Below are 14,733 nucleotides of genomic sequence, written 5' to 3'. Positions count from 1 at the left end.
ATTTTATTCGTTACTTTCGATCGATCAGATACTAAACAGAAGGAGACATATTAAGAAAACATCCGTTTATTCTTAACTTAGTCACAATTTGGACGAAATATAGAATATATTATTTCCTTACATTATAATACATTATCGTAAATGTGTGTGTACGTCAAATTGTAGCAGCACTAGAGAGGCGCCCGAGTTCTAACATTGAGAGCGAATTTATACGCGGCAACGAGCGCATTTTATAGTCTTTCATCGAGAGCGTCCCCGTTATATATGTGTGCGTGAAACATTTCCCGTTCACGCAACCTATTTCCACGAAGAACATGATTTTGAAACGAAAAACTAAACACAAATTTCAAGGATCCCTGACTCGCCTCGGCAACGATTCCTCGCGACGATCTTCTTCGAGATCGATTTTTGGAGATCATCCTCGTACAAAAATGCAACGTAGGCCTCATCGCTGACGTTTCTGCTGGCATCGTGAACTTAATTGGTCGATTCTCACACAATTCACACCTGGGGCACTTCTACTGAATTTCGTAGGGCCATCTCCTCGCCTTGTTCTAGTGGCGGGACTTTCCTGTAAATCAAATTTAAGCGATTAGAAAGAGATTTTAAACAAATGCACTGATGATCGTATCTCGCCCATCACATGTGGATGGCGTTTCTTCAAAATGAAAAACTGTTTTCATCGCATACCAAAAACATGAGGAGGAAGGAACTCGATAGCTAGCAGTTGTTACATGAACTTTACTCACCTTTTTCTGTACTGGAAGATAATGTAGACGATAATAGCATTGCCGACGAACAGCAGGGCAATTAGGACGGTCGGCAAGACAACGTCTGTAAGGTCGAAAGAAAAGATGCGATTAGCGAAATATCTGGCTATATGCGGATTTCCATCGTTCGTTTATTCTATTCACCGCCTCCCACCCACGCCTTCGAGCGTGGCACAGTGAACTTTGGACAGACGGTGACTAATCGGTCGAAGTTTGCCATTCCCGCGATCATTTCCGTGTTGATTGCTCTTTAATCGAGGATATAATAAATTTAAGTTTTTTTCGTTTCTCTGCGCCAATGTTATGTCAGGTAATAGGATGAAACGATCAGCTTGAAAGTCAATGTCTAGTATTAATAAATCTTGAATCAATCAACGTTCTGTTTTGCTCTCACAGCTAATGGAGGACTGTATCTTTGCTAAATGCACTTGGTTGATTTCAATGGTTTTAACATGTAATTTTCTTAATTATTTAATCAACAATTACCACGAGAATGGTGCTTTAATGAAATTGATGTGGAAACGAACAATACAAATGCATCAACGTAAACAATGAAGAGGTGATAACGGACTGAGAAGCCATCGCAATCGCATTAATACGTGTTATCTCGAAGCTCGGTACCTTAATTTCAACAAAGCAAGGCCAACGTACTGCAACAACCCCGATAATTATTCCGTAATATTGCGATGCAAATGCGGCGTTGTTGGATAACGAATCGTGATCCCTTTTCCTCAGCTCGACAGAGCGATAAATCGAATGAGGAACGAACGATAAATATAATTAAGCTCCTATCCTGAATTTACACGATTTATCAAAATACACAAAGAGCTTTTTGTGCGAAAAACCGTGTAAGAATCCGTGTCATTTATTTAATCAGTCCATTCATGAAGTAACAAATATAATTAAACTTCACCGAATTCTGTGAATAATAAGTTAACAAATCCTTGCTGATTTGAAAATGACGAATTCGTAATAATTTTGTAAATGAAGTACTTTGACTTCAATAGTTTCCCTTGCGTTCCTAAATATCATTGTGTTGTATATGTAATTGGATGATGTCCGATACAAGTATCAATCATTGCGAAAGCTATGTTTAAAATAAAACGAAGCTACGATAAGTGCAATGAATCGTAGACTTTTTTCAACGAACCATTACATTACGTAACACGCGTACGCGGAGACAGAAACTGCAATTTCAAACGTCAACTTTATTATGTAAGAATTTTGTTCTGAAACTTCGATATACCGATACACCGTAATACAATTACCGCAAATAATCAAGTTGCATCGCAGCAAATATATTTTAGTTAAAAAAAAATTGGGTACAACCATATTTCAAATTTTGATCACGAAATGTAGCTTTCCACATCACTGTGCAATGGTCAACAATTATTATCACTTGCTAATGTTATCTTATCATAAAGACGATTAGATGCCCAAAGAAACGTGACCTCTACTTCCTCGCATTTCTCACTTTTCATCTAGCTACATTTCCACATAAAAAAATTAAATCACACTATTACAGTAATTGCTCAATTTTGCTCGTACCAGGAACGACATGAGTGATAATAATAACGAACAGAATGAATTACAATTTACTTCTCGTAACGCTGATTTCTTAAATGAATTCGATAAATGTATACTTTTAATTGGTTCATTAATATTACATTATTCTTCTAGGTATCAATCAATCCAATAAATTATCATTTTTAGTCGGTGCACCAAGATTCTTCATTTCTTTAAACTGTCGTTAATAAAAATATTCTCAAGTTAGTATTCACCATTGATGGCATCGAATTCGCTAACTAATTCAACAAATTTTCGTTCGCTAATACATCTTATTTTTACAAAATCGTTGATAATAACACCACCGACAAATTATAATTCAGCGTTAACGACACAATTGCACTAACAAATTCTGTACATTTTCTTTCTAATCGTTTCGTCAATATTCCACCGTCGTCGTTCAACTTTTTACTCGCAATTGATAGAAAATACATTCCAAAACAGTCGCATCGAACACAAACAACAGCTTCGACGGTAACAGCGACTCTCGTTGGGCAAACGTCGTCACGATTTCAGAACACAAAGATGCAAACAACTCTCGATTAAGATAACAACGGCTTCGAAAACGACTCGGTTCGAGGTACAAGGCAAAATTTGATTCGATCAATTTGAGAAAGTCGAAAGAATATTTCCAAGTTAGAGGCACTGACCTACAACGTAGTCCGATTGCTTCATCATGGCTGATTGCGCCGAATCCATAGCCTCCCTTGTGCCAGCCGCGACTGCGTCCTCGCCTCGACCGATTCTAACCCCCGCGCCAAGGACGTTGTCCCCAGATAAACTTGACAACTGATGGTGCTCGTTTTCCGTCTTCAGGATCACCGCTGACGTGGCTGTCGGGAAAGAACAAACGGAAATGGTTAGACCTTAATTCGATGGAATTCTTGTTTACTAGTAAGGGGGAAAGCCACCTTGGATGCGTGAAAATCACAGCTATATTCAACAATTTTTTTTTTTTTTTCAAAAACAATTCACTTAATGGGAAGATCTGTTTGCCAGCGTTTATTTGTACATATGTTAAGTAATAAAAGAATCATTAGTATTTGGAATTTGTAAATAAAATAGCGATGTTAGAGCCATATAATAATAACTGAATTTGTACCCCTATGATACTATCATCTACCAGTGTGCAAAGTATCAAACAAATCGGTAAGCAAAACCCGAAGATCCTGCACTTTCCTTGCGAGACACCCCTGTGCACTTTGTGAGCGGAATATTAGTGCGAGCTTTATTTTGTGACCATCGAATTTCTTGCATCCCCCGTTTCATGTATTTCTGTGAGTTGTGTAAATAAGGGCTCCAGTTCGCTGGTTTATCCAGAGCCTCATAATGCTATAAAAACAACTCGCCCGTGCATGTTTTTTTAATTTTTCTCTTTCTACAGCGTAATAACACCGTGAGCAACGGGATGATGGTTTCCTCCCTTTGGCGGGCAACAATTACGCAGGAATACATTTTTTTTTTAGCGCTCAGTTTACGATGCCAATTCACTGTAGCGTGATTACCAGAGACGAACGTTGGATTCTGAAACTGTTTCTGTTTTTATCCAAGAGCCGCGCCCTCGAACGCTCCTACGATACTATTGGAACCACCATCGAGCGGGAGTGGAGGCAATAAAACATGTTTACGATCCCGTCTAACAGTGTTCTGGTTCCTTGTAAACTCTAGGACCTGCGAACCTTTCGTTTGAAAGATTAACGTTCTCGTCAGGATTTATGTTTCCCATCTATGTACAGGTCGCGGTGAAGGTAAACGGCGCATTGCTATCCGCTGAGGAAATGAACATTTTGCAGACGAAGCCGTTTCGTTGTAAAATGTATAAACAAAAATCGCGTCATTTTGTTACATCGAACTACTAATTTTCCAAGTTCTCAACCTGATCTTCATTACGATTCATCCGAATACAGTCAGTGCCATAAGTATTCGTACCCTTTATATCTATTGAAGAAGTTTGTCTAAATTAAATGATAGGATCTATGTTTCCAGATTTATCTTTACGCGAACTGATTTCATAAGCACTCATTTTTCTGAAAGTTCTCTCGTAATTCTTTCATTATTTTCTATCTACCACTACCAGTCACTCCGTTTTTAATGAATGAAAATACAAGTATCGTATGAATTTATCACTATCTTCATTAATATTTCTTGCACGTAACATCGATAATTACAAAATCATGGCAAGACACGTGAATTATGTAATAATCGTGTAGCGGAATCGTTAGCAAAATTGTAACAGTTATTAATAATTACCATTGACATCTGAGGGGTAATTCCGCTTAAACACGAGAAATCGAGTTTCGAGACAGTTCGCGGTATACGAATACTTTCTCTGTCTTTTGCTGCCACGTTATTCGGCAGAATAAATTCAACGCTCATTATAAATACCGTCGTTTACGTATCTGCGTGAAGGACACGCATCCTTATCGAATCAGTGGCGAGAACGAAAATATAAATTTACAAGTCTGCGACATTTCGATAAGACCTCGATGTATCGCTTGGAATAAGACAAATATTTTGAGAGTTATCCGCACCATTCGCACTGAACGTTCTGGAAGGATATTACTGTATCATGTACTGCTAAAAATAGTTTAAAGATCAATCCATTCAAACGAGGAATCAATGATTTCAGAGCTATACGGTACGATTCGTATAAAATATTTAGCAAAAGTATTGCTGAGCTCTGAAGGTATTGTCACTTTACCTACAAAAATAAAGTATCCAGTACTTGAAGATAGATATTATTGTATCATACATTGCGCGAAATAAATAATGTGGATTAACAACTTGTATACGAGTTATTTTTCAAAATTATCAAAACCCTCTGACACGTGGCCCCACTATTACTCGAGTTACTACTCGATATATGTATGATAAACGCCAGCAAACAGATTCTTCGTTAAGTCAAATGCTTTGGAAAAAAGAATTATTGAACATTTTAATTTTCACGCGTTCAAGGTGGCTTCCCTCCTTAAAAACTTTGACAGATGTAGCTCGAGCTCCCAGCAGCTATCGCGCAGAAATAGATTTTCAATCTCTCATTTCCAGCATTCGAGCAGAATCTCCATTTCAATGATACGAAAAGGCAAAGTGCATTTTCGCGGCTCAAAGGAATTCAGTTTATTGAACCATTATGCGGCTCTGAACTCTCTGAAGTTTCGCGGCGTCTAATGATTTAATGACTCGTGGAAACATAATGCGATCAAGGGGTACAAAGTCCACTCGGATGAGTCGACACATGGTTACGATTACGGGAGAAAAAAATGCGAAAAAAGGATAGTGGAACTGTGAAAAGATGAACGGTTAATTCCATGAACACATCGCGGTCTTTGTACCTCCCTTCTATCGCCAATGATTCAAAACGAATGGTTCACACAGTACTATTTGATACTCTTACTTAATCCATCCTGTATATTTTCGAAACAAGATGAAATTGAATTAAGAAGCTACAATATTATAATAGTTAGAACGATAAAGTCCAACACTCAGCCTTGAAAGCAAACATTTATTTGCGTTCGAACATCAGGTCCGAAGTGGTAAAATTAAGTGGTAAAATTAAACGTATCTAACATTTACGATAATCTAACGTCTTATAATAATCCTTAATTAGATATTACCGATTCATCTTTATCTCAGCCAATTTGTCGATAGTTCAACTTTCGTGCTCTATCCAGTAGCAATTGACCCAGTTGCAGTTATACTTTTCCACTCTGCCTCTATCGATCGTGCTATTTTCATCGCGTTTATCGACGTTTAATTGAAATATCGTATTCTATCGCGCTAATTTAGTGACTTTATCCCACACACTTGCGATATTGCGACATTGAACATTTAAATAAGACATCTATTAAAAAATTACGATTAATTTGACTAGGGGAGTATTAGGTAAACGCGGATGTGTGAAGTAAGAATTCTTAAAAATAAATCTTTCCTTCTTTCGCGTTTACGTTAATAAGCTCCCCTACTGTAAATAATCACGAATGCCTGAATAGAGTCCGTTTTACGAAATTCCACGTTATCAGGCAACTGCGAGCCGCGAATGGCGAAGAACGTGCCGTCAACGTTTCGATCGCAATTCGGTGACCGATACTGGGGCAATAAGGAGAAAAAAATCTCGGTCGCGCGAGAATCGAACGATTCCTTATCATCACTAAATGTGGGAAGATATTGATGAGGCATGCTGATTTGACACGGGTCACCCTATATCGCTGTCCTGTTCTGTATTTACCATTTTTCAATTCACGATAAAAGCATGCGCCCCCCCCCTCTCTCTCTCTCTCTCTCTCTCTCTCTGTGTCTGTCTGTCTGTCTGTGTGTGTGTGTTCCGAGTTCCTCTCAAGTGAACAGAAAGAACACTGACCATTGCGTGGCTACGGACATTCTCATGAATTCTCGTAAACATTCCGAAAAAAACACTCTGACTAATTGCACATAGATTACACATACGTATGCGGATAAGATATACACGGAATATACAATGCAACATTTCCGCAAGAAAAATTTACGTAAGCATGGACGTGAAATGTATACACTAGAAATATATGCAGACATTGCAGCCTAACTGGAGAAGAAGCGTAATCAAAAGGTTTTAAGTCCAACAGTTGTCTCGTTCCTGGACTAGTTTTATTCGATTGAAATTTTGATTCGAGATTAAGTTGAACTTTTATTTTTATTAGTTTCTTTAATTTCAAGGCGAACAACACTTTCAGAAATTGCATAATTTTTAGACGAATCAATCTCAAGTGATATGTATACGTATAATACTAAATATTTCGGAAAATTTGAGTTTAAATATGAAAATTTATAAAATTCATCGTTGTGCTCTTTAGATAGGGAGTGCATTTTACATAACTGATGCTACACAGAGATGAAAGTAGACGTCGCAACTGAACGAATCCTCATTTCGAAATGGATCGGAGTACCGAGCTAAATACTTAGGTTCTTATGTTACCTATAAGACGGCTCGCGTGAACTCGAAACTGCTCGTCGACTAGGTTTCGACTTCGACTAGGCACTTGGACGCACTGAAACGAGCGTGTTTCGAGTACGCTCGCGAAGGGTCCTTTTGGTCATCGTTCAATCAACTACAATTGTCGGTAACCCCTCTAATCTAGTTAATCCTTGAGTAACCGACCAGTCGAGATGCCACTTGCAGGGCAGAGTGTTCCCTCGAGTGCGGCGCAGAATCGTTTCAGAGAATAGATTACTGGATTCTTGGATTGCGTCCAAACGCGTGTGCGTGAACGACTGATCGAAAGCAACACTTCATCGAATCGAACGTACAACTCGGAAATAATGAGCATGTTTTACAAGTGTCTTCTAATCGTTTAAAGGGACTACGCCATAATGGCGCCAAACTGGTAGATATTTTTCAGAATTTTTCTGAATATAAAGTATAACGGATTTTAGAAAAATATTCTTTATAGTTATGTTTGAACTGATTAGAAGATGAATTTTCAGAAGGACTCTTTCTCGAAGAAATGTAAGACTCGCGAATATGTACATTTTAAGCGATGGGTATAACGGTATATTCAATAACATTTAACGCGTTGGTCGCCAAAAAATGGATGACAGAACTTTTCATAAAGGAACTAGAAAACAAAAATTCCAAAAGTGAGACGTTAATAAAAATAAACGTGGGTAGGATTCGTGAATCGCGATGAAGTTAAGAAATTAAATGCTACGACAAATGTTACGTTATCTAATCTTCAATCGTCTCGAGACAAAATTTTAACTTGGTAGAAATTTTAACGAGTATCAGTCTGGCAACCAACGTGTTAAAGTTACAGAATCCAATCGCAAGATCTAACTGACTAATCCGTAAACGTTAAGGAACTTAAGCTTTTGCAACCAAAATAGAAGAAACCAAACGAACTGAAATACTATGGATAAATGTAGACTGCCGCGTGTAATGATGCGTGTAATGTATTTATGAATAAGAGACGCAATAACAGTGTAAATGACTACTGTCGTAAAGCACTTGCGAAAAATGGAACAACGAGATGACAGCAAAAATTAACAATGGAGCCGTCGCAGAAACCTCAAGGTTGAGTTTAAATGTTTCACCGTATAAACTCTTCAACCTAGTTTCGTACTTTCTAACCCCTAAATGAAAAATTAATTTCCTCTGTGTCTCCATTGGTCACGTAAACGTTTCTACGAATCGCCGCACAATTTTCCTGCATTCTTATTGCGCGCGTCCGTGTGCAATGCGAAAATTGTGGTCTCGTGATTATGTTGTTTCCTGTTCGCTATACAATAGCATCGACGATTACTATGTAACAGGCATTACTAGCGAGCGATGATTTAACGTTCTGTGTGTGGACACTGAATAGCTCTATTTTTATACGAAAGTCACTACCTATTCTATTCCAAATAAAAATTAATCGAATCACCGCTGTGGAGATAGAGTTAAAAATACGAAAAAACAGAACTCCAATCGGTTCGATAGATTTTTTATAATCTTGACAACCAGATGAAAAAATGATGTTTCAAGATAAATGCGTTTATAGCTTATTATTCGTGCTTGGTTTCGCTATGACATCTATCACTTTTGATACGTTTCCTGATATACAAATTTTAACAGTGTATTTTTGAATATATTTACTTTCAAAAAATGAAAGAAAAAAAAAATTGTTCTATTGAAAGTGTCACAGAAAGCGTCAGAAAACCCCCTTAAGACAATTTCAGAAACTACCGATACCTGCTTGAAACATTACGATATTTAAACAAACAATTTTAACTGCGATTATTTTTATCGTTTAATATAGTGAAGAAGTACAAGACGAAATACGTCAATCGAATTCGTTTGCACGAATAGACACGTTTATGATCGAGAAAAGAAGCTCAAAATTGCATCATGTCCAATCCTTCGCGCAAAACCTAATTTTAGAGCGCGACCAACTATCGACAGGTAGCTGCGGGAAATATTGCTCGACGAAAAGGAGATCGAAATCTAGATTGAGATCGTGCAGCAAGTTGAATACGTTGCATCAGTCACGTAAACCGCGTGTCTGGAGAAAAGAGTATTAAGTAAACGCAAGGTCGATCGCGTCCTTGAGAGTTTGATGAGAGACAATTAAAGATAAGTCAGAAATAATCTGTCGAGTGAAGACTCTGTAAAATGACAGAATACAGTAGCTGCCAAAAGTTTACGACAACACTGTTGATCTTCGTCATATTGCTCGCTCAGATAAGGTGTTTTTGCAAAAAAAAAAAGGAGTTACTGAGCAAAAACAGCACTCGTTCAATTTATAAAATATGGTACTGTTAAAGTGTTTGACATACAATTTAAACGGGAAAGAGATTAACAAAGTTTCCAGCCATGGAATTAAATTACAATAAACACAGAATGTAACAAACTATTGGACATAAATCATTCATATTTGTATAAGAAGTTCAAAAGCCAAGAAATTTTGCTTATCGTTCTTCCAATAGAACGCAACTATGCTTGAATTGTACAGATGAGGTAAAATTAAATTTGTATGGTCTTTCTCTATAATTAAATGGTAAGTTTACCTTAAAAAGGCACAGAATTTATTTCCACACCTAGTAGTCCTCATTTGAAACGAATCTTGAAACGAACGACTCTGTCGTATCAGAATTCAATTATATAACGTAAAAGCGAACAATTTTTCTATCGACGAGGCGAAATTTTAAATGACGGACAAATGAAATTCCTGCGCACGTGCCACGTCAGCCGAAGACTACATATCGTGATAAAAGAAGTTCTATAGCTACTCTACCTCTAAGTGCTGTAAGCATTTCGGTCTAAAATGTTTTTTTGAACCGTGCCAACAATTTCGCAGGAAACTTTGTAAACCGCGAATCTACAATGTTCCCGTCTTTACTTTTCGTGCGCTACTCGAACGGCAGGCACACGTATAGTGATTCAATGCACGTTATCGCGAGAGAACATTTTCGACGGGTTCGCGTTTTAACCAGACGCGAATCACACAACACATCCACGTGATTCTACGTAACACAGTTGACAGCATATCTTGCAACGGAGTATAAATAATTTGATTAATACGACCGCTACACAGACTATTTCTAAAGCGTGACGATGTTAAGCATCGAAAATAAAGATCGAGACTTTTTACGAAAGCTCGAGAGTAGTATATTTCTTCGTTTCGAAACGATATTCGATCACTCCAAGAATTCAAATGTATTCGGAATAAATTATAATAATTATAAGTATCTGCACAATCATCTAATTAATGTAATTTGTACCCTTAAGTAGATGAATGATCTGTTGTTCCTTATTTGATTTTCTGATGGCAAATGGAAATTTCTTACGCCTCGTTAATTATGTGCTTTAACAAGGTTATTATAACTTGTTCCATTTCTATGATTGTATTTCTATTTCTCTGATATTATTAGAAATAACGTTGTTTTTTATTTAATGAGAGTAAGGAAAAAATGATTACTTAAAAAACATTAATTTATCAGATTCACGAAAGTGATCATGCATGTGACGATCTCGCATAAATATTTTGGGTTGACTTCTTTACATAATAATTAATTACGAATAATAATTACGAAATAATTTTATACAGGGTGTGGCAGGACGGGTGGTGGAACCGAGCAGAGGTGATACTACATGTAAAAATGAGTCGAAAAAAGAGAAATAATATTTTTTCGTTCGACGCTTCGTTTTCGAGAAAATCGAGTTTGAAAATTCTATCCAGTACGCATGCACTGGACTGTCTTCCCAAGTCATTGTTCGCTACAAGTTTTCTTTTGTTTACACGTTGTAATGTTGACCTTTCTAACGTTTACATTTTTTTCTTCGACCATACGACATTCTTCAACTTTTAGTCTGCTTCGATCAGTCAAGCTGTGACACAGTGTCTACTTATACCAACCGCGAGTACATCGAAATGATAAAAGCATTAGAGGCTTGTCATGAAAATGCAACAGCAGCAGCTGAATATTACAGGGAACAATTTACAGATCGCAGAAACAAATGAGACTCAGGTGAAGGAAAAAATAATAAATGCTTTTAACTAAATAAAGTGTCGAAGATCATTGGCGTCAGTTCATGACTTACTAATAAGGCGGGTAATGATATGGACGCGTTAAAAACAGAGACAGCACTTTGAACAGTTTATTCAATAATGTTATGTAACTAGCGTTAGAAACATCAATGAAATTAATAAATGTATTATCCACACATTGACATTTCTTGTTCATAGTACATGTCTAAATCTAGAGGCGGTACAATGCACGTGTAGTAGATAGAATTTTCAAACTTGATTTTCTCGGAAACGAAGCATCAAACGAAAAAATGTTATCCCTTTTTTCGATTTATTATTACATGTAGTATCACCCGTCCGGCCGCACCCTGTATATTAAATCTTTTAGACAAAATATCGTAGGCCAATGAAGTAGCATAATACTCATTCATGTGAAAGTAACCATGAGTACGAGTGTCATGCTTAATTATAAAGGATTATTTCCCCCTCCTTTTATCATTACGAAGACCACTTTGTAGATACGAATTTTTAATACTTCATCTTTTAATTAACCAACGAGAAACAAAATTACTTACACCTAAGATATAGTATCGTTGCAAAGTATCTCCAAAACATTCGCAACTAATTGTAAGCATGGTAAGCATCGTAAGCATCTTTCAATGGTAATTTCTTTTTTTTCTTTTTTGTCACCAAAACAGTAAACATACTTACGACCGGATATAAAAACATCATAGACTCGCAATTATCTAAATACCGAGAAGGTAGCATACCAAGATACCAAGATAAATCTATCGATCAAGTACTATTGTTAGTGATAACGAAACCGATATCAATTCTTCGATACCATTGTTAGTTCTTTCATTTCTCTCAATTTCTCCTAAAAGAGTCTATAAACAGATGTACCTAATTTGTAAACAAGATAATTGTACACTTCACAAAAAAAATAACAGATTTAATTGGCCCAGATGCAAATATGTTTACATCTAGTTAAAAATTCATAAATATGCTCCCTTTTTGAAGCGTCCTAGGTAGGCTTCCTCCCCTTAATGAAGAAAAAAATTAATCTCGCCGGATGACGCAGCTTTAGAATCAATATCGAGCAATCCTGTACGACACTCACTTATCAGGTTCCTGAAGGTGTCGGTGAATATGCGTATCATGGTGAAGAATCGGCAAGAAGCTCCTTCTCGGTCCTGCCTCGCATCAAATTCGTTTGTGGCCGCACACTGTCAGCTGCCACACGCCACCATAACGCGTTCCTGCACGACACTTGCGGTTAAACGCGCAGCTCCTGCTTGCTCCTCGAACTATACTACTATAACATCAGTGGGCCTGTGTTCAAATGACTCGCGGAGTCTCTCCCCAAAGCCTCCTCCCTTCCTCTCGTCTCCAGTTCCTCGTATTTCTTTTCTCGTTTCACACAATTTACGCGTTCTCTATCTCGTCGCGAAAAGTGATTACAATGCTTCGTCCGTTTTAAAATGCCTCGTCGATATCCTCACTTCTCGATGTTCCACTAGAACATCTACTTCCTACTTCCCATCTGTCACCTCGTCAATTACACGCTCTAAGCCTGGACAAACCGGAAATAGATACCATACAACGATGAACGGTGGTCGCTAAAGTCGATATCCAAGATCGATTCGAATCGATCGGTCGAGAAATAAGGATTTCCTTTCGTCACTGACTCGTACAAGCTTGGGAAATAAATTTCAGTCTGTTTTAGAGTTTTGAACAAGCTCTTTTAATAATTCCTGTCTAGATGGATTCAATTTCGAGAAGATTTTTATCGTCCTAGGAAATGGACCCTTAACAAGGTCAGCACTGTTCACGTCAACGATAAACTGGATCTTCGATGAAAACTGTGTCAGAGAGCTTTCGATCGATTCCTTGGAATAAGTCGCTCCGAAAATGGGGATTTCCTTCGGTCACTGACTCGTGCAAGTTTGAGAAATAAATTTCGACTTGTTCGAGAGTCTCGAACAATTTAAGTCTTTTGAAAATTCCTGTCCCGCTTGGGTTTATATTATCATAAGGAATGGACAATTAACAAGGTTAGCACTGTTTGCATCAACAATGAACCGAACGATGATTTCCTTCACCTCACGGATTCTTGCATACTTGGTAGACAAAGTTCGACTTGTTCGAGAGTCTACAACCACACTATTGTTCCAGAAACTCCTGTCTCATGTTGACCAACGTTAAGTGGAATTTCAGTGGCTAGGCGAAGGACACTTTTAACAAGTATAACACTGTTCGTGTCAACGATAAACTAGATCTTTGATTGAAAGCTTAAAAACCAACACAACGGACGTCACCGTTTTGAAGAAAACTCGCGACAGCTACTCGTCATTGCACGATAAACGGTTCTAAGAGATGCACAGAGCAGAAAAGACAAACTGAGCGGGACCGTCGCTGTTTCAACAGCTTTATTATCGCCAAAAGAGCGCGTGGCGGAATCGACGCCTCACTCCGTTTGCAAGGGAAGGATGATGCTCTTTGACCCTCGACAAGACGTCAACGTAAAAAAGGGGCATGTTAAAACTTATGATAGCCAGCAAGAAATTCCATCGGTTATCTCTTATCGCTTCTATTCGTTCGATGCATCTCTGCTTATCGAGCTCCCACCACTCTACTTTCGGATGGACTATTTGATAGGACTGATATTGTTATTATACCGGTTATGCAATTTCTTCGAGTAATGAAATTGGTATCTTTTTTTTTCTCTCTCCTTTGGTCCCTTCGGATCTGGTGTACATTAATTTTGAGATTTTTAGGAAAATAATTAATAGTTTCGGCACTATTAATGATTGTTTCTACGCGTTAATGTACATCTTATGTATGCATGGCTACAGTTATAACTCCACTTCGTTGACAGACATGTAGATTCGAATAACGTAACAAAGAATAACAAACTTGATTTGCCTAAATGTAAGTATGTTTATACCTAATTTTTACAATTTTTTAAGATATAAATTAAAATTTAGTGTAAATATATCGTTGTCATGTTGGTCAAAGTATTTCGTGTGATAAAAAATGAGTAAAATGCTTGGAACGACATTGTCGAGCAATTCTTTTGTTTGGACACCACTTAGTGTAACCCGTTTAATGTTGATGTTCACACGTCTGAGATAACAAAATCGATAATTATTGAACCTTAACCCAGAATATTTAGTGTGATTCCAAACAAAACAAAGCTGTTGGCAATTTAACCACTCTTCTATTTGATAAATGGAGCTGCCAACTAAACCTTAAAATACCGAGAAACCATCATTATCATTCCCTGTGATTCTCTGGGAAAATAGCTTGTAACACTTTGCGTACATGTATATAATTATGTGGAATAACGCGGTACATTTTAGGATAATGAGTCATTGGTTTTTCTTATGCGTTCGACTGTTGCATAGAAAACAATCTGTTTT

At 37.4% G+C, this 14,733-nt stretch overlaps 1 protein-coding gene across 1 annotated transcript in view; it reads right to left on the bottom strand.

Annotated features, from left to right (window-relative positions):
- Positions 1–48: 48 nt before the first annotated feature.
- LOC128878946 (uncharacterized) overlaps positions 49–14,733 on the bottom strand; it is a 31,554-nt gene continuing 16,869 nt past the window's right edge. The window contains exons 7-9 of the mRNA XM_054127626.1: positions 2,987–3,169; positions 750–834; positions 49–571 (exon numbers count right to left, since the gene is read on the bottom strand). Of these exons, the coding sequence (XP_053983601.1) occupies positions 502–571; positions 750–834; positions 2,987–3,169 (338 nt within the window). The 3' untranslated portion in view covers positions 49–501. The remainder of the gene's footprint in view (positions 572–749; positions 835–2,986; positions 3,170–14,733) is intronic.

Source organism: Hylaeus volcanicus, chromosome 6 (genome assembly GCF_026283585.1).
Source record: "Hylaeus volcanicus isolate JK05 chromosome 6, UHH_iyHylVolc1.0_haploid, whole genome shotgun sequence".
NCBI lineage: Eukaryota > Metazoa > Arthropoda > Insecta > Hymenoptera > Colletidae > Hylaeus > Hylaeus volcanicus.
This window is presented reverse-complemented; position numbering and strand designations above follow the sequence as displayed.